Here is a 24775-nt window from a genome sequence, read left to right as displayed (position 1 = left end):
TTGCTTTTTTTTCTCTCCCCTTCCCTCAAGAACAGTGTTTCTCAACCTGTGGGTCAGGACCCCTGGGGAGGTTGCAAGGGGATTTCAGAAGGGTCGCCAAAGACCATCAGAAAACACATATTTCTGATGGTCTTAGGAACCCTTATGGCAGAGAAGACTGAAGATCTCTCCACCTGTCCTCTTCCTTTTTGGTGTTGGTGAGCTATAATTCCCAGAATTCACAACCAGCACCAGTATTCAATATTGGCCATGTCATTAGTGTGCCAAGTTTGGTGCAGATCCATTTGGGCTGGGTTCAAAGTGCTCATTGATTGTAGCTGAACTATAAATTCCAGTAACTACAACTCCTAAAGCCAAGGTCTATTTTACCCAAACTCCAACCACTTTTCACATTTGGGCATACTGAGTATTTGTGCCAAGTTTGGTTCAGATTCATCATTGTTTGAGTCCACAGTGATCTCTGGATGTAGGTGAAAGACAAATCCAAAAACTGAATGCCCACCAAACCCTTCCAGTACTTTCTGTTGGTCCATCATTGGTGGAGTTCAGAATACTCTTTGATTGTAGGTGAACTATAAATCCCAGAAACTACAACTCCCAAATGACAATATTAATCCTCCCCCCAACCCCACCAATATTCAAATTTGGATGTATCATATATTTGTGCCAAATTTGGTCCAGTGAATGAAAATACATTCTGCATATCATATATTTACATTATGATTCATAACAGAAGCAAAATTACTGTTATGAAGTAGCAACAAAAATCGTTTTATGGTTAGGTGTCACCACAACATGAGGAACTGTATTAAGGGGTCGCAGCATTAGGAAGGTTGAGAAGCACTGGGCTAGATAACCCTTAGGATCCCTCCCAACTCTTTGATTCCAAAGCTAAGTTTCCCTTAAAACAAAGTGAAGGCAACATTCAAATATTATTTACTTGGTATAGTTACCATACAATTGAGCCAACAACAGTAAATGTAACACCAAATATTTACTCACGCAGCAAAAGAAAAATCAGGGGATTTGTGGAAGAGAAATGGCTTGATAACACTATTTGTTGTAGATACAATACCACCAATAATATGATCCCCAGGCTTGTAGAAGCTAAATGGGTCCTTTCGATCATTTATCAGAGTGAAAGTGCATTTTGCCTTCAGCATCCCGCAGGAGGTTTGGGGAAGCAGCAACCAAAGCATTAAGCGCAAGAGCATTTCTGTATACTTGAAGCAGTCACTACTCTTAACAGCTCTCAGTTCCAAATCTGTTTAGTTAGAAAAAGTTGCAATAACATAGACACAAATACATTAATAGGGATACAAGTCCAATAAAGAGATTAAAATAGACCCAGCTCGCAGCAATATCAGTCTTAGGCTCTTGATATTTGTAACCTTCTCACATTTGTAGTTTGTTCTTCATTTAAGGTTTACGTTATGTTATGTATTTCAAATATGACGTTTAAAACAATCCCCAGAGCTCTGACAAAAGTAAAAGAAATAATTATCATGTGGATAATTATGATGCAAAGAAACGCATAACATCTGTGGCTCCATGCACAGGTGCAAAATGGAGAAAGCGTGTTTCTGAGAATCATCTTTTTGGTTGTATGCATTTTTAGGTTTCCACAAGGGAGAGAGAGTGTCAGTGAGCAGACTATACTTCTGGATCGCCTCTTTGGGATGGGACCTGGGGGCACGTTGAGCAGTGTTTCCAGTACTTCTTTGGAGAGGTGAACCCAGAAGATCAAACTGTTGCACTCCAGGCCTGGAAACAAATTTGACCACTTCACCACACAAGAGTCCAGGAATATAAGCAAACAGTTTATAAAAAGCATATAAAATCAGGAATAAGAAAAGAAGATGTATAATTCAAAAAGGTTTAGCAACAGGTGATAACCAAACAATTAATCCATATTCCTCATAAAGTTCCAGAGATAACAAAGCCAGAAATAACAAATACAGCGTAAGTCCACTATCAAGAAGGCATTACTAGTAAAACTTGAACAGGAGTACATGAACAGGAACATAGAAAACTTCCAGGATATATATAAAATTCAAAATCAAAGCTTGACTTGAACCAGAGAACTCAGGCTTAGCTTCTCACTCTAATGCAGCTTTGCCTGAACTGACCTTAAGGTAAACAACATGTTGTTTAATAGACACCCACGAATCATTCCGTTTCCCATGAATTTCCTTCACAACTTTCCCACCTAATCTCCTAGAATGAAATAATCTATTTTCAACTCTGATTTGTAAAGGAAGACCTTTGTTGATCTCCGTAGATATAGGAGGGTTCCCATGAGAACTCTTCTTATCACTCATCTCTTCACTTGATTCCTTATCTGCTGTTGCTATTTCTGTCTCCCTGAATGCCCTTGAGGCCCTACACTTTCCAAGCCGGTTTTCTCACAGAAAGAACCATCATTTCCCAGACTTTAATTTCCCAGAATTGAGAGCTCATCACTTTGTGTCACAGGAAAGCCCACATGCCTCTCTAAATCACCAGTTACACCATCAGCATCTGGTGGCTGACCTACAACACATAATGAGAACCTTTTGTTAGGTGCCCTGGGCATTGGTCTGTGGTTCTATTTGTCTCCATACTGTTTAACATCTACATTAAACTGCTGGGAGAAGTCATCCAGAGTTTGTGGCTGTGGTGTCATAGTTAGGCTGTTGACGACCAACTCCATCTCTCCTTACACCTGACTCCAAAAATGTAGTCTAGATACTCAACCAATATGTGTTGTCAGTAATTGACTGTGCGAGGGAATAACACATTGCGACATAATCCAGGCATGACAGAGGTGCTCCTGGTCAACTGGAAGACAGAGCAGGGAATAGGAATATACCACTGATGTTTAATTCAGTTTTAATGTTTGTATATTTGTAGATTTTAAATGGTTTTGAAATGTTTTTGATGTTAAGTCATTTTGAGTGAAGAGAAAAAACAAGGTATAAACATAAAGATAATAATAATAACAACAATAACTCCTGCTTAAACTCTTGGTTTATGATCTGTTGGGTTTTACAGTGATCAGCCCTGTCCCTCTTGCTGTTAAATATATATATTTAAACCCTCTAGAACAGGGGTCCTCAAACTAAGGCCCAAGGGCTGGATACGGCCCTCCAGGGTCATTTACCCAGCCTGCACTCAGGGTCAACCTAAGTCTTGAAAGCACACAACAACAACAACAACAACAACAACAATCCTATCTCATCAGCCATAAGCAGGCCCACACTTCCCATTGGAATACTAATAAGTTTATATTTGTTAAAATTGTTCTTCATTTTAATTATTGTATTTTTAAAATGTTTTTTGCACTATAAATAAGTTATGTGCAGTGTGCATAGGAATTCATTCATTTTTTTCAAATTATAATCCGGCCCTCCAACAGTTTGAGCAACTGTGACCTGGCCCTCTGTTTAAAAAGTTTGAGGATCCCTGCTCTAGAAGATGCTGTGTGGAGTTTTGGAATTCAGTGTCATTTAGTATGCAGATGACATCCAACTCTATTGTTCCTTCCCACCACAAAACAAGCAAATGATTTTGGTCCTAAAATTGTGCCTGTTAACAGTAATGAGCTGTATTCAGGCTAACAAATTGAAACTTAATACAGACAAGATGGAGGTACTCCTAGTCAGTCAAAAGGCATTACATTGGGGGAAAACCTACTCTGTTATATAAAAAAAAAACAGTCATATGAATTTGGATGTTCTGTTTGCAGGGTAAAGATCCAGAAGAATTCTCATTGAGAAGTTTAGTTTGTAAATCAATGTCTCTGGGTGGAGTAAACACCTCTAAAATAACATGTTTTTGAGGTTTTACCATCCTTGTGGGAGGCTTCTCTCATGTCTTGTGCCGAGTCAGTGGTTCGAATCCGGGGACATCGGGTTGAGCTCCCTCTGTCAGCTCATGTTTGATGATGCAACATAAAACAAATTATCTCCAATACTCACTATCTCCAATTCTGCTAAGCGGAGTAACAGAAAATAAATTAAGAACTCGGTTCTAAATTCCACATCATAAAAGCACATGGAACTATGATAACTGTAATTTTACCAGTTATTTTCAAAACGTGGGAGTACAGTTCTTGCAAAGACCACAACTATTTAGTGCATTGTAACAACTTGTTCTATGTAACATGGCAATTTTTATGAAACTTAAATCGGTTTTATTTCTTATATGAACAATCACAACGTTTGTCACTTCCAACATCATATTTAAGATAATTTAAGATCTATTGTTAGAACTATTTACCAACTTATTAATTTCTCATCAAAAGCATTGCATGAATTAGTATAAAACTGATAAAAATAGAAGGAGCGCAGGCGGCTAAATATCTTTTGACCAAAAATGGGCAACAGCAACCACATTGTCGGTAGCCTCCAACAATTCCTCCTCTGTACATGAGGCAGGGCACAATGGACAAGGATACAGATGTGGAGCTGTCTGTTCTGCTCCACAGTCAGACAAGGTTTGGGATGCTTTTAGTTATTGCCATTTTGCCAGGTTGACTTTTGCTCTGCCCACTCCCCTTCTGAATCTATTCAGGGACTTCCAAGTTGCCCATTCTTGGTTTGTCCCTGGAGGAAGACCCTCGTGGGAGAACATCCAGTTGGGATTTCCTGGTATAGCTTCCCAGAAGGATACCCTTGCTATCACTGGGGGATGCCAAGAGGACTGGTAGTTCTCATAAAGCTTTTCCTTGATTTGAGTCTGCTGGGAGGAGGCTAGTAGCTATATAGTGGATGGCTTTCACAGTGTTCAACCTTATTTCTCTCACATTTAGCAGCAACTTCTCGTCACACATCAGGGGGGTCAATGCCGGCTAGCTTGTAGAGTTTATCAATAGGTGTAGGTTTAAGACATCCTGTGATTATTCTGCATGTTTCGTTCAATGCTATGGTCACCTGCTTTGCATGGACAGACTTATGCCAAACAGGTCAGGCATACTTGGCAGTTGAGTAAGACAAGGCTAGGGTTGATGTTCTTATTAATTTGGGGTCTGCATTCCATGTGCTGCCAGTAAGTTTCTGCAGGAAACTGAACCAGCCTGATATAATGTTTTGAGCATTGGATTCAAATTCCAAAGGTTCAAATTCCTACTTAGTCATGGAAACTGAATTGATGATTTTGGGTTAACCACATCTCAGACTCAGACGATATTATACCAAGAAACCACTGTGATACATTTATCTTAGGGTTGACCCGGGCTTTAGCACAGTAATTAAACCACCAGCTGCAATAAATCTTGCCAATTGAAAGGTTGGCAGGTTAGGGGTGAGCATTCAAGCTTCAGCCCAGCTGAATGACCATCTAGCAGATCGAAAACAAAAGTGAGTAGATGAAAAGGTACCACTTAATGCAGGAAGGTATTTTAATGGCACCATAAGGAAATACCAGAAGAAATACCGGCGATTCGATCAAAAGGAGGAAGTCTGTGAACAAGGCTCTTCAGCATGGGGGGTGGAGCAACAGCACCCTCTCATGACTGGAATCGAGCACAAGCTCCAAGATGGTGAAGATGGGAAAAGCCTAGATACCTTTATCTATGTATTGCGTCTGTCCTGTCAGTGTATAACAACATTTAATGTTTTCCATATATGTGTTGTGTGATCCTAAGTCCCCTTTGGGGTGAGAAGGTCAGACTATAAATACTATAAATAAATTATTGTCACAATTAGTAATAAAATAACTTGAAGACACACAAAAACAACAGAGTTCCTGATTGCATAGTCTAAGATTGAATTTGTTATCTGGAATGTTTTACTGATTTATGAGTTTTTAAACTTATTGTTTCAATTCCATTTTCTCAATAAGAAGAATCATACATTTTATGTCCTACTGTTCTATTCCTACAATACATTCATTTTTATAGCTCATAACATTGCTTTCTTTCATAATGCATATGAAAAAAGAGATATGTATTTTAACAGCATTAGATAGTATACACATAAATGATGTGAGTTCTATCATATTCATTGGACAAACCAGTGCTGAATAAATAAGACCTCATCACACTAGAGAATGAATCCACTTTAAATCCAGCTGCTGCCTCCTGCAGAATTCTAGGGTTTGTAGTTTAGGGAGGAGCACTTAACAACCTCCCTAAACTACAAACTCCAGAATTCTGCTGGAGGCAGAAACCAGATTTAAAGTGGATTCATTCTCTAGTGTGATGAAGTAGTAAGAGCAGATTAGAAGAATCAAGTGCCATCTTGAGTTTTCAGCACCAGAAAGTTATTTGTATTCAAGTGATGTCTAAATAATATAATGTGGCATTTGGGGATAAACATGCAACCCAGTAACCCCAGACTGGAGGACAAAACAGAGAAGAGCTGCACGGCCACCATGTATTTCCCTTTGGTGCTCAGATAGGTGGGCACAAAGGAGACCAAAACACTACAAAAATCAACATGCTGAAGGTGATCAGCTTGGCTTCATTGAAAGCACTTGGCAACTTCCTGGCAAGGAAAGCCACAGTGAAACAGATGGCAGACAGAAAACCCATGTAGCCGAGCGCACTGTAAAACATGACCATAGACCCCTCGTTGCATTGCAATCTGCCCAGGCTGGGAGTGCATGTCAGAATCTGGAAAAGGAGGAGAGACTCCTAACCAGACTACACAGATGGCCACTTGAACACTAGAGCAAGAAATGACTATGGAGTTGGCCAAACTCTTCCCCAACCATTTCCTCATCCTGTAGCAGCTTTCAGCAACATATCCTAATTGTTGGAATAAAATATAAGATCTCTTTTTAGAAGTATTTACTGACATAACCAGCCTGACATAGCGATTTGAGTGCTGGTCTGGGAGCCTGGAAGACCAAGGATCGAATCTGCTCTCAGTAATAGAAACCCAATGGGAAATCACACACTCTCAGTCTCAAACTGAGAACCTCAGATTAAAATCCTTGGTCTCCATTTTGTTAGGCCTTCCTGAATAAGAAAAGATTGTGCAGGTCCCCAGTCCCAAAGAGCCCTTTGCTCTGGGATGGGCTGTTTCCTTTGAGTGGTCAGTGCATGGACAGGAGAAGCTTTCTTTATGACATCCCCTTATTTAGAAAATAGGAAACTGTAAATTGAGCTACGTCCCTGCCTTTTGACAATATAAGTGAAAGAGAATGAGGCGTAGATTTCTCATTGGCCAGACAAGCCACGAGATGATGCCAGTTGCTAGAGATAAGGGTAACTGTGAAACTTGTTCTAGAACAGTGGTTCCCAACCTTTGGGCCTCCAGGTGTTTTGGACTTCATCCCCCACAGTTCCTAACAGCTGGTAAGCTGACTGGGATTTCTGGGAGTTGAAGTCCAAAGCACCTGGAGGCCCAAAGGTTGGGAACCACTCCTCTACAAGGTGCCATCTAATACTCCTATAATAGATAGTGGGCATCACACAACAAATGTGAATTTCAGCATTTTATTCTGAATCTTGAATTAATATTGTGAAGTCTTGGCTCTGCCTTCTCCTCTCCTTTGCTTTAGTTTCCCCTGTTTATAGGCCTTCCCAATACTGTAGAGACCTTCCTTTGTATTAGTTTTTGGGTGGAGCTTAAAATCCCCCCACAGGCCAGTCTTAGTTGGGCTATTCCATTTCCCTGTATAGAGCTCTCTTGCTGGACTACTCTCTTTTCTACAGTCACTAGAGGCTTGGGGCATTGTCTGGTGATCCTAGACTCAAGCAATCCAAATAAGCAATCCAAATACTGAATTTAGCAGTATTTTTATACCAACTGTCCAAAGGACAACAGAAGCTTTTGGCCAGCCTAAGCTTCACAAGAAAGAAGATTAATACAGTTTATAAGCAGCAACTTGTAATCCATTGCTTTGCATCAGCGGCAGAAGTTTCTAGAGCAGTGGTTCTCAACCTGGGGTCCCCAGATGTTTTTGGCCTACAACTCCCAGAAATCCCAGCTAGTTTACCAGCTGTTAGGATTTCTGGGAGTTGAAGGCCAAAAACATCTGGTGATCTCAGGTTGAGAACCATTGTTCTAGAGAAATGACTATAACCAGCACAATCTCATTTTTTAATGTATTGTTTTAAATTACTTTATGATAGTCCCAGATGGAGTTTATTCATCTTGTTTCAGTAAACTAATTTTGATTATCTTTTCACCTTGTCTAAAGTGCCTCTGTCTGCTAAGGGTCTTAATCTTAACAGAAGGTATACAGATAGCCCCCAAGTAAAGCCAGAAAATATAGTTTTCCCAAAGGCTTGGTGTGTTGCATCCCAGTTCAAGAAACGAGACCATAAGATTAAATCCACCACACTGGACTGTAGGAAAAGCAATCCTTGTTTATTGATGAAAAATTGGTTACAAAAGAAAGGTAAATGCAAAGTCAAAAAGCCACAGAAAAACACAGCAGTCAGTAGAATCTCTGAACTTGAGCAAAATTTCAAAAGCCACAATACAAGAACCAGGAACCTGTTAGTCTTTTACTAACCATGAACTTGATAAATACAAGCCTCTGGGATTACCGGCTATGAAACACAGGAATTCTGCCAAGGCACAGCCACAGTCCCAAACGTTGCTTGATCTAAAGAGGCACCCGGCAGGAGGCCTCTTAAACCAAAGAAGCTATTCTTTGAAACGCCCCTTGACTTTGAAGCCTGGGCCTGTCTCTCCTGTAAACGAAGTGACCTTCGTAGAAACTGGGAAATATTTCTGTCTCTAACTATCTGTTCTCTTCGGACCTCATTAAAAACCCCAGGTGGAGAGATATCATGGCTAGTTTCCAAAACATTTTTCCCCAGCTGTTGAGTTTCATTTCCATCACCGTTGACCTCTGTATCAACAACAGATTCCACACTGTCAGGGTCAGGGAGAGCTTGCTCAGTTGGAAAAACTATCAGAGAATCCGGTTCACACAGATCAGGATCAGGCTGAACCCCAACATGGTGTGAGGAATTCCCTACCTTTCTAGGCCAGGGAAAGCCCAGGAGGTAAGCTCAGGGAAAGACCCAGAAATTTCAGTGGCCATTTTAGAAGGGTGCCTGGGGGCATTCATTTTAGAAACTCATTTCCTAGAGGGGGCGGTGCTTAGGAGCAGCCTGGAGGGAAATGTGGGGAGTTTGTGATTGGCTGGGAGAGAGTGGATGGAGCTTAACTTGAGAAAAGAAAAAAATTGTCTTTCAGGGTGCGTTTTAAAACCAGACAGCTCAGTTGGAGATTGGGTTTGGAACGAAGGAGAGAGGAGTTAGGAAGAGTGTGTGTCGGAGGAACAGAGTTAGAGAAGCCAGAAGTTGGTCAGTCAGCAGAGTTAGTTAGTGAGAAGATTTATAGCTATTAGATAGAATAGCTGGTAGAGTGAGAGACAGATCCAGAAGGAAAGGACTGTCTGTGTGGAGTTCAAGAATACTAGACAGAGGGAAAACCCATTAGTTTCTTGAGGGAGTGGATAAGAGTTCTTGAAACTAAGTGCTGAACTGTTTATTGAAAGAAAACACAAGCTTTTATTCAATATTGCAACCACTAAGCTAGTGCCTGCATTGTTCAAGTTCTCTCAAATAAACAACATTGTTATTTGTTCACAACAACTGACTCAAGAGTGCCTCTGTGTGAGAAGTTTTAGAGCAGTTTACAGAAGAATAGAGTTAAATGGTGGCAGCATGCATTTAAAAAGGAATCTCTTTATTGTTACCTCAGAATACAGCGCCTGAGTGTGAATCCAGCACATTCTAGCCTAATCAAACCTCAAGCCAAGCCAAAAGCTAAACATTTCTTTTAAGAGGGGTGAAAGCCAATGTTTGTTTTAAAAGGTTTTCGGCCAGAAGAGCTTTCCAGCTTATTCAGTTTTGATTTTAATTAAAGTAGCCACATTCTATTTCGAGTGGTGGTACAGCGTTGGGATTTGTTACTTAAATAATCCCTAGCCTTTACATTTATTGGTGTCAGCGTGTGGGATCGCTAATTGAAATCCCATAACCTTTACATATATTGGTTTGCAGCATTTGGGATTTGTTCACAAATAAGTCCCTAACTATTATACTCGGGTGTGCCATCACAAATATTTTTCCCCCTCTTGATATAAGAAACAACTGTATCCATTTTGGCTGTCTTTGACTCTGCCAAGCTGATTGCCCCAAACTTGGAGGTAACAAAAACAAATTCTGTGTTACAGTTGCCAAATATCAAAGGTGACATAAAGTCACACAAGCACAACTAAGTTCCCGATCACTTAGTCTAAGCTTGCATTTGTTTCCTGGAAAGTCTATAAATGTTTGTGTTTTGCTTGTTTATTCTTCCATTTATATTTTCTCAGTAAACCAATAAGTAAAAATCAAGTCAGTCATTTTACATCCAGTGATTCTATTGTTACAGTACATTCATATTTATATCTCAGCCGTATTAGTTTATGTCACAATGCATATAAAAGGAAGATGATATATATATATATATATATATATATATATATATATAACACACAGCATATATAGATTATTCCTAGTGAGTTCCTTTACATGCACACTTGACAAACCAGTGCCAAATGAAGAGCAAATCAAGTGCCATCTTGAGTTTTCAGCATTAGAAAGTTCTTTGTATTCAAGTGAGGTCTAAACAGTATAATGTAGCATTTGGGGATAAAAATGCAACCCAGTAACCCCAGACTGGAGGACAAAATAGAGAAGAGTTGCACAGCCACCATGTATTTCCCTTTGGTGCTCAGATAGGTGGGCACAAAGGAGACCCAAACACTACAAAATACCAGCATGCTGAAGGTGATCAGCTTGGCCTCATTGAAAGACCCTGGCAACTTCCTGGCAAGGAAAGCCACAGTGAAACAAATGGCTGCCAGAAAACCCATGTAGCCGAGGGCACTGTAAAACATGACCATAGACCCCTCATTGCATTGCAATATGATCTGCCCAGGATGTGAGTTCATGTCGGAATCTGGAAACGGAGGAGAGACTCCTAGCCAGACTACACAGATGGCCACTTGAACAATAGAGCAAGAAATGACAACGGAGTTGGCCAAACTCTTCCCCAGCCATTTCCTCATCCTGCTTCCTGGTTTAGTGGCCATAAAGGCCACCACCACCATGATGGTTTTTGCCAACAAGGATGAGACAGCCACTGAGAAGATAATGCTGAAAGCAGTTTGTCGAAGAAGGCAAGTTACCGTCCGCGGTTGGCCAATGAATAAAAAGGAGGACAAGAAGGAAAGCAGGAGGGAGACGAGAAGCATGTAGGTGAGATCACGGTTGTTGGCTTTGACCATGGCTGTTTCCTGGTATTTAAGAAAAATGCCTAAGACAAACCCTGTGATTAGAGAAAAGAACAGGGCAAAGAAAGCTATGCAGATTCCCAAAGGGTCTTTGTAGGAGAGGTAGCTGATAGACTTGGCAAGACATTCTGTGCGATCCTTGTTGGAGTAATCTTCATCTGGACACTTAATGCAGTGATCATCATCTAAAAAGAACAGCAGATGTAGAGTTATCATAAAGCAATGTAAGATTTGATCTGTATGAAACAGGTATAAAAATCCAAGATTTGCTTAAAATAAACAGATTTCAAGTCTTCCCCTACAAGGCTCTCAGTGAGTAGGGCTGGAACATTTATTTGCCAGTCAAATCAGACAAGACAGACAGCCCTCCATATTTGTGGGTTCAACTTCTGCAGATATGATATGCAGACTTCATTAAGATGTCCTCCGGGAAATTCTAGGTTCTTTCTTTCTTTCTTTCTTTCTTTCTTTCTTTTTTTCTTTCTTTCTTATTTATTTATTTATTTATTTATTTATTTCGTATCAAAAGCATTGCATAAATTAGTATAAAACTGATAAAAATAGATGGAGCACAAGCAGCTAAATATATTTGGACCAAAAATGAGCAACACTGACTGCATTGTCTGTAGCTTTAAACAGTTCTTCCTCTGTGCGTGAGGCAGGGCATAGTGGACAAGCATACAGATGCGGAGTTGTCTGTTCTGCTCCACATTCACAAAAGGTGTGGGATTCTTCTAGGTAGTGCCATTTTGCCATGTTGTCTTTTGATCTGCCCACTAAACTTCTGAGTCTGTTCAAGGACTTCCAAGTTGCCCATTCTTGGTTTGCCCCTGGAAGAAGACCCTTAGTTGGGGGGGGGGGCATCCAATTGGGATTTTTTGGTTCAGCTGCCCAGGGGGATAGTGTTGCTGTTGCTGAGGGAATGTTAAGAGGAGTGGTGGTTCTCATGAAGCACTTCCTTGATTTGAGTCTACTGGGAGGAGGGTGATAGCTATGCAGTGGGTGGCTTTCACGGTGTTCAACCTTATTTCTCTTACAGTCAGCAGCAACTTCCTGTCGCACATCGGGAGGGGGGGGGGGGGTGCCAGCTAGCTTGTAGAGTTTATCAACAGGTGTAGGTTTAAGACATCCTGTGATTATTCTGCATGTTTCGATCAATGCTATGTTCGTCTGATTTGTGTGGGCAGACTTGTGCCAGGTATATTCAGCAATTGAGTAAGACAAGGCCAGGGCTGATGTTCTTATTAATTTTGGGTCTGCACCCCATGTTCTGCCAGTAAGTTTCCACAAGATGTTATTGCATACAACTACTTTGTGCTTGGTGTTCTGCATTGTGGCTATGTTTTTCACCAGACGCTGACATTAAAGTTCCACAACAAGACCTGGAGATTTCTAGAGCAGGATTCTCTCATGTGTTTTCCCATAGTTTTGCAGGGCCCTGTACCATAGTTTTCTCATAGTTTTCCCACAGTTGTGCAGGGGCCCTGTGCCTCTAACCCCCAAGGTGAAATCCTTGTTCAGAGCTGAGAGAAGGGCACTGGAGTCACTTACCTTCCTGGGTGGAGATGGTTCCTTCCGCACAAAAGGCACAATCATAGCAACAAGCCTGCTCTCCTTCCCTCGTCAGTTTGGCATATCCAGGGTGACAACTTTCAGTACATCTAGAAATGGGCACAATCTTAAGAAACATTTAAGAGAATGTATTAATTAAGAATTTTATCAGAGGAAATGTGTTTAAAGGAAAGAATTGGATGGAGAGAGAGAAAGGATTATCAGTGCAATGCTAAGCTGACAGTACCAGTTGATCGCCTGAAGATTCAGTCATGCAAAAGTCCCAAAGATGTGCCAAGTCCAGTCTGCAATTTTAAAAAGGTTCCCTCTTGAAATTAAGTCTAGTTATGTCTGACTCTGGGGGGTGGTGCTCATCTCCATTTAAGCCAAAGAGCCGGCATTGTCTGTAGCCATCTCCAAGGTCATGTGGGCAGCATGACTGATTGGAGCACCATTAAATTCCCACTGAAGTAGTACCTATTGATCTACTCATATTTGTGTGTGTTTTGAACTGCTAGGTTGGCAGAAGCTGGGGCTAACAGCAGGAGCTCACCCCGCTTTATGGATTCGAACCACCGACTTTTCGGTCAGCAAGTTCAGCAGCTCAGCAGTTTAACCCAGTGCTACACCAGGAGTTCCATAATCTTCCAGTATCACCTGGTCCAGATCTTACCACTCTGATCCAGGAAAGGCTGTAGCTGCATTCCAAATCTTACCTACTGGAAGATCCTTTGTGTCATGGATATATTTCTGGTGTATTAAGGGGAATGATGCCTGTAGAATATGCTGACTATATAATAGTGAGAAAATATTCATTGTGAGAATATTGGCAGTAATAGAAGGACAGGAAACTGTCTGAAAATGCTATAGAAGGCAAATAAGAGAAGAAAAGGCAAAGGTAATAAGAAAAATATACCCTAATTACAGGTTGAGTATCCCTTCTCCAGATTTCCAAAATACTCCAAAATCCAAAATTATTTACATGTGTACTGAGATAGTAACAGCTTTGCTTTTTAATAGTTCAGTGTGCATTGTACATTTTGTTTCATAAACAAAATTATTACAACAATTGTGCACAAAATTACCATCATATCAATATAAGGTGCATATGAAACATTAATGAACGTTGTGTACAGAGTTTACGGCTGTACTCTTGCATCTATGGAAAGTCCATTAAAATCAGACGGGTTGACTTAAGAGTAGGTAAGAGCAGGATTGCCTGATAACAGCCTTAAGCAGAAATACAAAGGAAGGTATTATTTGCCCCACCTGATTAAACCACTCAGCCCATACAATGGCACTCTGGTCAATGGTGAACTTGGTCTTTGAGGAGTTCCATCTCTCTATACTTCCAACCTCAATTCCAGCAGTGGATTTGTTGGGGGAAACCACCCAATTCATAATATGAAAGTCAGCTGCCAGATCTCCATTCTCATCTAAATAAATACCATCCCTGGAAGTATTATAAAGCTCAAAGTTTCTAAGGAAAGGATGAAGCTGGAATGACATAGAGAAAGGGGTATATATTTGAGATAGGAAATCCTGTTGTACACCTTTGGCACTCTCTTCTCAGTAATCTTTCTAGATGAATACAAGCTATTGATTTTTCGCTCAAAAGATCACATTGTCATGTTGTGAATTAACTGGAAAATGTGAACATGCTACAAAGGTAGCCTTAGGTATAACACATTGCTGTAATCCAAAGTTGAGGTTACCAGTACATGCACTGTCACATCTGGTTTCAGACTGGTCATGGAACTGAGACAGCCATGGTCCCATTAGTGGATGATCTCCGCAGAGAGCTCGACAGGGAGTGTGTCCCTGTTGGTTCTCTTGGACCTCTCAGCAGCCTTCGAAACCGTAGACCAGAGTATCCTTCTGGGTCGTCTTGTGGGAATGGTCCTTGGAGCTACGGTTTTGCAGTGGCTCCAGACCTTTTTAGAGGGTTGTACCCAGAAGGTATTTCTGGGGGACTCCTGCTCGACCCCACAGCCATTGTCCTGTAGGGTCCCGCAGGGCTCAGTATTGTCCCCCATGTTGTTTAACATCTATATGAAGCCGTTGGGTGATATCATCCAGAGTTTTGGAGTCTGATGCCATCTGCACACAGATGACGCCCAACTCTATCACTCATTTCCACCAGATGCTAAGGAGGCTGTCAAAGTTCTGAATCAGTACTTGGCCGCAGGATGGAGGTGAGCAAATTGAAGTTGGATCCAGACAAGACAGAGGTTCTCCTGGTCAGTCGCAAGGCCAAACAGGGTATAGGGTTACAGCCTGTGCTGGATGGGGTTACATTTCCCTTGAAGGCACAGCTTCGCAGCTTGGGAGCCCTCCTGGACTCAACGCTGAGCCTGGAATCTCAGGTTGCAGTGGTGGCTAGGGGGGCTTTTGCACAATTAAAACTTGTGCGCCAGTTGCGCCTGTACCTTGGGAAGTCAGACTTGGCCATGGTGGGCCATGTTCTCGTCACATCTAGGTTAGATTACTGCAATGTGCTCTGTCAGGATCCTGTTTCCAGGCCCTTGGTTTTGGCGCTGAAAACTAGGGTTCTGATGTCAGACCCTGATAAGGACTCTGCAGCTGGCGGCCTTGGAAGGAGACGGTTGACTGTTGGTGGGAATATTGCGCGGGGTTTTGGCTTGGCGGGAACTGTTATTTCAAATGTGGGTGTGTGTTTATATAAGGAGTGACCAGCCACTGCTGGTCAATCTCGGCTTTCTGTATGTTCATGTGTTCGGTAGTAAAGTTCTTTGCTGATAACGGATGGAGGTCCTGTGTTGTCTTTGGGAACAGCTACTGTGAGCTGACAGTGCTCTATGTGGTGTTGCCTTTGAAGACTGCTCGGAAGCTTCAAATAGTCCAACAAGAGGTAGCCAGGGTAATAACTGGAACAGCGTACAGGGAGCACACAACTCCCATGTTACATCAGCTCCACTGGGTCCCAGTTTGCTACCGAGCACAATTCAAAGTGCTGCCTTTGGTCTATAAAGCCCTAAATGGCCCTGGCCCAATTTACTTGTCCGAACGAATCTCCCCCTATGAACCACCACGGAGATTAAGATCTTCTGGGGAGGCCCTACTCTTGCTCCCACCACTATCACAGGTGTGTTTGGCAGGGACGAGAGACAGGGCCTTCTCAGTTATTGCCCCTCAGCTATGGAACTCCCTTCCTAATGAGATCAGGTCAGCCCCATCTCTCTTGTCTTTTAGAAGGAAGACAAAAACGTGGCTGTGGGACCAAGCCTTTGGGACTGTGTAATGAGGCAGTGATAGGAACTCTTAGTATGGCAACCAAATTCAATATGGTTGTTGAGACAGTTCTAATTAGAGGATTTTAATGTCAAGATAAGTGATTTTAATGCTTTTGTATGCGTATGGTCTAGTATGTTTCGGCATTTAATGTTTGCCGTTCATATGTTATGCTTTGCCCTGAGTCCCCTTCAGGGTGAGAAGGGAGGAATATAAATGCTTTAAATAATAAATAAATAATAATATCCATCTTTAGGTCTTCTAATTCTAGAACTCCAACAAACCAAACCTCATCTAGCTCCCCATCAAAGAGGAGACACTTCCAAGTAATTGTTTCAAATGTACTGTTCAACAAAATGAACCAGGATATTTCTGTACAGTGTTTCATCAACAGGGTATCTAATAACATGAGCAAATCATTTGTGGTGTAATGCACAAGCGGAGGAGGCACCTCCAAAATACAATTCCCTGCTCCATTGCAGAACAGAATGCCTGGGAACTTTCCAATGGGACTGTATATGTAGAAAAAGAAATACCTTCCATGAAAGGACCCTTTGAAGAGTCAACCTGTTTCCACCCATCATTCTCATCGACTTCAATTGGGAAGAGTGTGCCTCATGCAAGGTCCATGCCACAGCCTTGAGGGCATTATAAATGCTGTAGGTGTCTTGAGAAAGGATTCTCTCAATCACATCCTGAGGGAGCTTCTTCACAGTGTTCTTTTCTGCACACCTTTTCAAGATTTTCACAGATGGAAATGGCCGTGAAAAGGAACAATGAAATGCCGCTTCTCCAAACTGTGTGAGATAAATCATATTTTGGTCAAAGTCACTATAGTGTCTCCTTTTATTCATCTGGACAGAGAAGGACAAAGAGACATGTTTGTGCTGGAGATCAACCACTCTGTGCAGCAATCTCATGGTGTGGTCCTGCAAAGCTGTTGAAATCCAAACTTTCCCCACCGTTGAGTTTCTGGTCTTTTCAACATGTCTTATAAGTAGCCCTTGTGTATATACAATAAAAGGGTCCAGTTGATAAACAGCTACATTGACTATTTTATCCAAAAGAAATGAAAGCATATTGAATTTGGTGCTGGTTGTGAATTGCTCGCCAAAATTCAGCACAGGAAGCGTTTCTGTGAAGGCAATGCAAACACCATTCTGGTTGGCCACAGATCTGAAGGTACTCAGGAACTTTTCACCAGTGTCATTCTCTGGAGCAAAAAGGCCAACCCAAGTCCATTTTAAATGCAGGAGCAGTTTGACAATGCCCAGGTACGGAGGTTCTTGCTTTGGGGCTATTCGGTACAGAAAAGGTAATTGACTTTTTCCACCAAAAGCATTACTAAGGAAGCCATAGCTGACCTAATAAAGAAAGGAAAGGTTTGGTGCTATTTTGATTTTGAAGGTGAACTTCAAATTTGTGTAATAGAACTATGTACTTCGCTAGCTTTAACAACTTCACTCTTTCTTAGGGTTTAATGTGCTTTATACAAATGTCATGTGGCAGCAAAAAAAGCCAATGGGATTTTGGCCTGTATCAATAGGAGTCTGGTGTCTAGATCCAGAGAAGTCATGCTACCCCTCTATTCTGCCTTGGTCAGATCACACCTGGAATCATACTGTGGGTATCACAATTGAAGAGAGATGTTGACAAGCTGGAAGGTATCCAGATGAGGGTGACTGAAATTATCAAGGGTCTGGAGAACAAGCCCTATGAGGAGCGGCTTAAAAAGCTGGGCATGTTTCGCGTGAAGAAGAGAAGGTTGAGAAGAGACGTGATGAGGGCCATGTATAATATGTAAGGGGGAGTCAGAAGGAGGAGGGAGAAAGTTTGTTTTCTGCTGCCCTGGAGACTAGGATGCAGAACAATGGCTTAAAACTATAGGAAAGGAGATTCCATCTGAACATTGGGAAGAACTTCCTGACTGTGAGAGCCGTTCAGCAGTGGAACCCCCCTCCCCCCATCTCCTAGTGTGCCATTACACTGTCCCAGGAGGACTCATGGAAAAGCTTAATGGCGACTCAGTGTATTTATTTTTTTACATTTTAAGGCTAGTTTGGGGGGGGGGGGCTGGGGGGGGGCTGGATAGATTGGGCCTGAGGATCACGTGATACAGACACAGGCCCAATGCACATTTGGCCCATACCTTGTTTGGCCCAGATTTTACTAAAGATCCAGATCTTATCAGATATCTAACTAATTCACTTCTACCTGAGCTGATGTTTGGATACCTCAGGTAAAAGCCCAATAGATCCTGCATTTTGGAGCCTGTCTGGAAGGACCCTCAGTGAAAATAGGGGGAAAGAACAGTCACCATATAACAGAAGAAAATATCAAGACCTGGAGTCACTACTGATCAAAGGAAAATTGAGTATTAAAGGATAAAAGGTACACAGATTATTTACATAACATTAAAATGAAAGATGAAGTCATCAAAACAGTTAAAGATTTTCTTTACCTTGGCTCAAGCATTACTTAAAATAGACATTGGTATAAAAAAATAAGAAAAGGAAGATTTGAAGAGCAACTATAAGGAAACTACCAATAGATAAGTAAAGACATAGAAACTACCAAAGTCTGATACTTTTTTCCTTTTCTACATATAGTTGTGAAAGCTGTGTAGTAAATAAAAATTCCTGTGACCAGAAGTGTTCTCTATTTAGGCTTCTTTTGGTTATTGAAATACCTGTGCACGAGATATATAAGAGAGAGACCCCCAAGTCTAAACAGGAAGACCACTTTCCTTTCACATACACCTTAAACGCATAGCCTGAAGGCAATTCAGTAAACAATATTTCAATCCTTGTGTGCATGAAACAAATTTGTATACCATAAACCATCAAAAAGCAAAAGTTCAACTCACTCACTAACCAATGAGATAATTTTGCATTTTGCAGTATTTTGGTTTTCAGAATCATAGAATCATAGAACTGAAATAGATCATAAATAAATATATATTATACACACATACACATACAGTAAAGGTAAAGGATTTCCCCTGACATTAAGTCCAGTTGTGTCTGATGCTGCGGGTAGTTTCCAACAGATCTCACAACCTCTGAGGATGCCTACCATAGATGTGAGTGAAACGTCAGGAGAGAATACTTCTGTAACATAGTCGTACAGCCTGGAAAACCTACAGCAACCCAGTAATAACATAAAGGTAAAGGTAAAGGTGTCCCTTGACATTAAGAGAGGGTGGTGCTCATCTCCATTTCTAAGCCGAAGAGCATGGAGCGCCGTTACCTTCCTGACAGAGTGGTATCTGTTGATCTACTAATATTTGCATGTTTTCGAACTGCTAGGTTAGCAGAAGCTGGGGCTAACAGCGGTAGCTCACCTCGCTCCCCAAATTCAAACAGGCAACCATTCAGTTAGCAAGTTCAGCAGCTCAGCAGTTTAACCCACTGAGCCACTGGGGGCTCCTACATACACATATACATATATAGAAACATGGAGTTTGTTTCCAAATGATAGGATTAGAACAAATTTCACAAGAATAAAAAATATGCAGAGAATGTACATTCTTTTGCTGTAAAATGTAATTTTCCAAGCCTAGTACTGAAGTGATCTGATATATTTTAGTACTTTTAATCTGTACATACTATTCTATCCCTAGTCAACAATATGCTGCCCCCTATAACTCATTTTTTCAGGTTTTATGGATTTGGTATGAATAAAAAATGTTTTTTGTCCCAGGAACACAAGGTTCTATATGGAGTCATAGAGGAAGGTCCTAGAAGGAAGGCTTCTTCTTTGGTGGCTTTTAAACAGAGGCTGGATGGCCAACTGTCAAGGGTGCTTCAAATGCAATTTTCCTGCTTCTGGTCAGGGGGTTAGATTGGGTGGCCCATGAGGTCTCTTCCACCTCTGTGATTCTATGATTCTATGATGTATTTTGAGTAATAACCAGGGAATTATGCTATTTGTCAATGACATTAACATCCATAAAATGACATGTGTTCATTTCACCCTGAGCTTTATTTTTTGAATTCCTTTATATATGTAAATGCATCCTACAACCACCCAGCCCATTAATACCTGTGGGGTTTTGTAGATGTCCAAGATGCTTGAGATGTGGCTGGAAATTTCAGTGTTGGCCCCTTCAATAACCACCAAGAGGTTCCTCTGCTTCCCACAGCTATAATTTGGAACGCTCTGTTGTCCAGACGATAGCAGGTCTATCACAGCATCATAAGTTATTCGTTCATTGAAATAGTTCTCATAGACATTGTAGCCCAGTGTGATGTTGGGTAAGAGCAGTGGATCTTGGTTGATGTCACGAATGGCAAACAAGAATGGCAGGATCTGCCAGTACTCCATATTCTCTGCTCTGCAATACAATGGAAGCCATAGGATTTTCACCCTCTGTTTGGTAAAAATATATGAAGAGGAGGAAAAGGAGAAGGAAAAGAGGGGGCAGGGGGAGAGATGAAGAAGGAATATCAATGAGCAGCATGTATTGCCAGAAAAAGCAGAAGGTTTGCAGCTACCCAAAGATGTCTGGTCTTGACGACACCATAGCAATTTTTAGCAATGGAAGAGCATTACATGTTCTGATTTCTTACCTGAGAGAACGTATCTGAGGAGGTCTGAAAAAAACATAAGGATAAAGCATAAGATTTGCTGTCTCTGTGATCCCACCAATTGTGTAATCTCCAGGCTTATAGTAATTAAATGGGTTAATTCGATCTGCAATCCATTTCATTTGGCATTTTGCCTTCACCATCCCATAGACATCTCTGTGTAGCAGCATAAGCAGTATCAGCCACCACCATATCATGATGGAGATGCCTACTAGTATGGATCCCTCCAATTTTCTTTCTCCTTCACACTTTTTCATATGTGGACACAACAAATACTTTGTTCAAGCCTCAGAGCAGAATAATTAGATGCCAAACCCTCTCACAAAAGCAAGTTTTCAGGGTGCAGTTTTGCTAATATAGTCTAACCATGTGAAGGGAGAGATCCTTATTGAGCTCCACATTGGCATAGTCTCTGCCTTTCCTTATTTTCAGCCCAAGTTCTCAATGGAAGAGAAGATATATATAATTTGTTTGCTCTAGCTTGTCATGTTCCACAGCTGCAGCATTACTAAGCATTGTTATTGTTTTGAGGGTTCTCCTGTTAGTTTCAAGGATGATCTTTGGACAAATACCCCCTGAGAAGTAGAATAAATCACCATCATTTTGATAATCCCCAAACAGCAAAAATAAAATAACTCCTGTGGCATAATAAGCAGATTGGTCATAAGTGATTCCAAGTGGAGATGCGTTGCTGGGGAAAAAGTCTGTTCAACTCATCAGTGTCATTCTTTTTCAAGGGTTAGAAAAGTTTTGTTTGTCTTTGGTCAAGAAAATAAACTGTGACATATACAATTCCATGACATGCCTCAATACTTCCAGTACACCTATTGTAATACAGTTAGCTCCACATTTGTGGTTTTGAGTTTTTAAGATCTGATTATTTATGGACTTGATTAAAATGTGCTTGCTAGAAAACTTTAGTCTTCCAGTGTCAATTTATGGTCGGTTTCTACTAGAAATAGATAGAATCATAGAATCACAGAGTTGGAAGAGATGTCGTGGGCCATCCAGTCCAACCCCCTGCCAAGAAACATGAAAATCGCATTCAAAGCACCCCCAACAGTTGGCTATCCAATCTCTCTTTAAAAGCCTCCAAAGAAGGAGCCTCCACCACACTTTGGGGCAGAGTTCCACTGCTTAACAGCTCTCACAGTCAGGAAGTTCTTCCTTATGTTCAGTTTGAATCTCCTTTCTTGTACTTTGAAGCCATTACTCTATTTTCTAGTCTCCCACCCTTTCTATGCTCCAAACTGCCTGCCTGGGCTACCATGCAGCCAACCTAACCCCAAATGAAATCCTTCTCTTTCCTGTTCCCAGCATTCCTAAAGGCCCCAATATCCACTGCTGTTGGCCCCCATACAATATTTGTGTGTCAAATGGTACCTAGACGCTTGTGTGTGTGTTTTAATGCTCTAATTTTTAATGATTATACGAGGGGCATTCATTAAAGATTCCCCCTGACCCACTTCCTGTGGAGTGAGAGCAATGAAACTTGGCCCAGTTATGTCCTTCTCTCCATAGGTGCCATCTAGGGACAAACACTTCTCCCATCTTTTTAAGCAACTGTAATCGCCTTGCTTGTAGAAGTCCACAGGTTGCTCCAAAAGCCACGTTGTGACCTCAGAAATCAGAGTCTCATCATCTGAAAAACGTTTGCCCTTTATCAAAAACAAGTCATGCCAGACTAATCTGATCTCTTTCTTCGATAGAGCTACAAGCTGAGTAGATGCGGGGAATGCCGTGGATGTAGCGTACCTGGATTTCAGTAAGGCCTTCGACAAGGTCCCCCATGACCTTCTGGCAAGGAAACTAGTCCAATGTGGGCTAGGCAAAACTACGGTGAGGTGGATCTGTAATTGGTTAAATGGACGAACCCAGAGGGTGCTCACTAATGCTTCCTCTTCATCTTGGAAAGAAGTGACAAGTGGAGTGCCGCAGGGTTCCGTCCTGGGCCCGGTCCTGTTCAACATCTTTATTAATGACTTAGATGAAGGGCTAGAAGGCATGATCATCAAGTTTGCAGACGACACCAAATTGGGAGGGATAGCCAATAGTCCAGAGGACAGGAGCAGAATTCAAAACGATCTTGACAGATTAGAGAGATGGGCCAAAACTAACAAAATGAAGTTCAACAGTGACAAATGCAAGATACTCCACTTTGGCAGAAAAAATGAAATGCAAAGATACAGAATGGGGGATGCCTGGCTCGAGAGCAGTACGTGTGAAAAAGATCTTGGAGTCCTCGTGGACAACAAGTTAAACATGAGCCAACAATGTGATGTGGCGGCAAAAAAAGCCAATGGGATTTTGGCCTGCATCAGTAGGAGCATAGTGTCTAGATCTAAGGAAGTAATGCTACCCCTCTATTCTGCTTTGGTTAGACCACATCTGGAATATTGTGTCCAGTTCTGGGCACCACAATTCAAGAGAGATATTGACAAGCTGGAATGTGTCCAGAGGAGGGCGACTAAAATGATCAAGGGTCTGGAGAACAAGCCCTATGAGGAGCGGCTTAGGGAACTGGGCATGTTTAGCCTGAAGAAGAGAAGGCTGAGAGGAGATATGATAGCCATGTATAAATATGTGAGAGGAAGCCACAGGGAGGAGGGAGCAAGCTTGTTTTCTGCTTCCTTGGAGACTAGGACGCGGAACAATGGCTTCAAACTACAAGAGAGGAGATTCCATCTGAACATGAGGAAGAACTTCCTGACTGTGAGAGCCGTTCAGCAGTGGAACTCTCTGCCCCGGAGTGTGGTGGAGGCTCCTTCTTTGGAAGCTTTTAAGCAGAGGCTGGATGGCCATTTGTCAGGGGTGATTTGAATGCAATATTCCTGCTTCTTGGCAGGGGGTTGGACTGGATGGCCCATGAGGTCTCTTCCAACTCTTTGATTCTATGATTCTATGATTCTATGATTAAAAATAACTTCATTGTTAGATAGAGATGGAAGCCCAATGGTGTAAGATCAGGTGAATAAGGAGAATGCGGTAGAATTTCAAAGCCATGGGAGCATGCTTTCATTTGGGCAACATGTGAGTCATGAACTAGGGCTTGTGTTGCAGAAGGTGGACACTTTTGGTGAGCATGCCATGTCTCCTGGTTTTGGTAGCGTTCTGCAATTTCCGCAGCAGTGAAGCATAATATGCCTTAGTGATCATGGTACCTTTTGCTAGGAAATCCATCAATACAACTCCGTGCTGGTCCCAAAATACTGTGAGCATGACCTTGCCTGCCGAGAATTGAGCACGTGCCTTCTTTGAAGGTGGTGAGCCAAGATGCTTCCATTGCATTAACTGGACTTTAGTCTCAGGATCATAGTGATGGACCCAGCTTTCATCCTGTGTGATCAATGTTGAAAAAATTCTCCTGGTTTTCATGGCACATCATCAATAGAGCCTGAGAGCATTCAACTCATTCCTGCTTCTGGAAAGGTGTGAGCAGTTGGAAGACCCAGTGAGCAGATACCTTATGCATGTGAAGATCGTCTTGGATTATTTTCCCACAGACCCTACACTAATCTTGACATTTTGGGTTAAGTGGCAAATGGTTACGCGGAGATTTTCCAAAATGGTGATCTCCACTTCCTGGATGGTGTGTTCATCTATAGCAGAGTGGGGTTGCACTGGAATTGGAGCTGTTTCCACCAAAGTCCAACCACATTTGAATTGATGATGCCAGTTCTTGACTACATCATATGGTCATCACCATTAACCTCTTTCTTCTCATTGAATGTCTCTTTTGGTGTGTGCAGCCTTTCAAGTAGAACACTAATTCGACTGGGTCCTTCCAGCCCTAACTTCTTATCTGGCTCTTGCATTTCTTTATCAGCTCTGTCCTTGCAGTTGTATTGCACAAGCTCTTGCCTCGCCCCTTAGTTCTGAAATGTCTGCTATGCTCGGTTTCTGGTTGTTGTATGATGAATTATATTTTTATAATGTTTTTATAAATATGTGAGAGGGAGTCATAGGGAAGGGGGGGGGGGCAAGCTTGTTTTCTGCTGCCCTGGAGACTAGGACGGGAACAATGGCTTCAAATTACAAGAAAGGAGATTCCATCTGAAAATTAGGAAGAACTTCTTGACTGTGAGAGCTGTCCAGCAGTAGAACTCTTTGCCCCAGAGTGTGGTGGAGGCTCCTTCTTTGGAGGCTTTTAAACA

The 24775-nt window shown here is 41.7% G+C and overlaps 1 protein-coding gene across 1 annotated transcript; it reads right to left on the bottom strand.

Annotated features, from left to right (window-relative positions):
• Nucleotides 1–10503: 10503 nt before the first annotated feature.
• Nucleotides 10504–20358, bottom strand: LOC132765677 (vomeronasal type-2 receptor 26-like). The gene is made up of 5 exons (XM_067464757.1): nucleotides 20077–20358; nucleotides 16569–17396; nucleotides 14050–14277; nucleotides 12781–12907; nucleotides 10504–11414 (listed from the first exon to the last, which is right to left on the bottom strand). Exons 1-5 carry the CDS (start codon nucleotides 20356–20358, stop codon nucleotides 10504–10506), a joined length of 2376 nt encoding a protein of 791 aa, XP_067320858.1.
• Nucleotides 20359–24775: the final 4417 nt, after the last annotated feature.

This window comes from Anolis sagrei, chromosome 2 (genome assembly GCF_037176765.1).
Source record: "Anolis sagrei isolate rAnoSag1 chromosome 2, rAnoSag1.mat, whole genome shotgun sequence".
Classification (NCBI taxonomy): Eukaryota; Metazoa; Chordata; class Lepidosauria; order Squamata; family Dactyloidae; genus Anolis; species Anolis sagrei.
The sequence above is the reverse complement of the archived record's forward strand: the minus strand, read 5'-3'. Positions and strand labels throughout refer to the sequence as shown.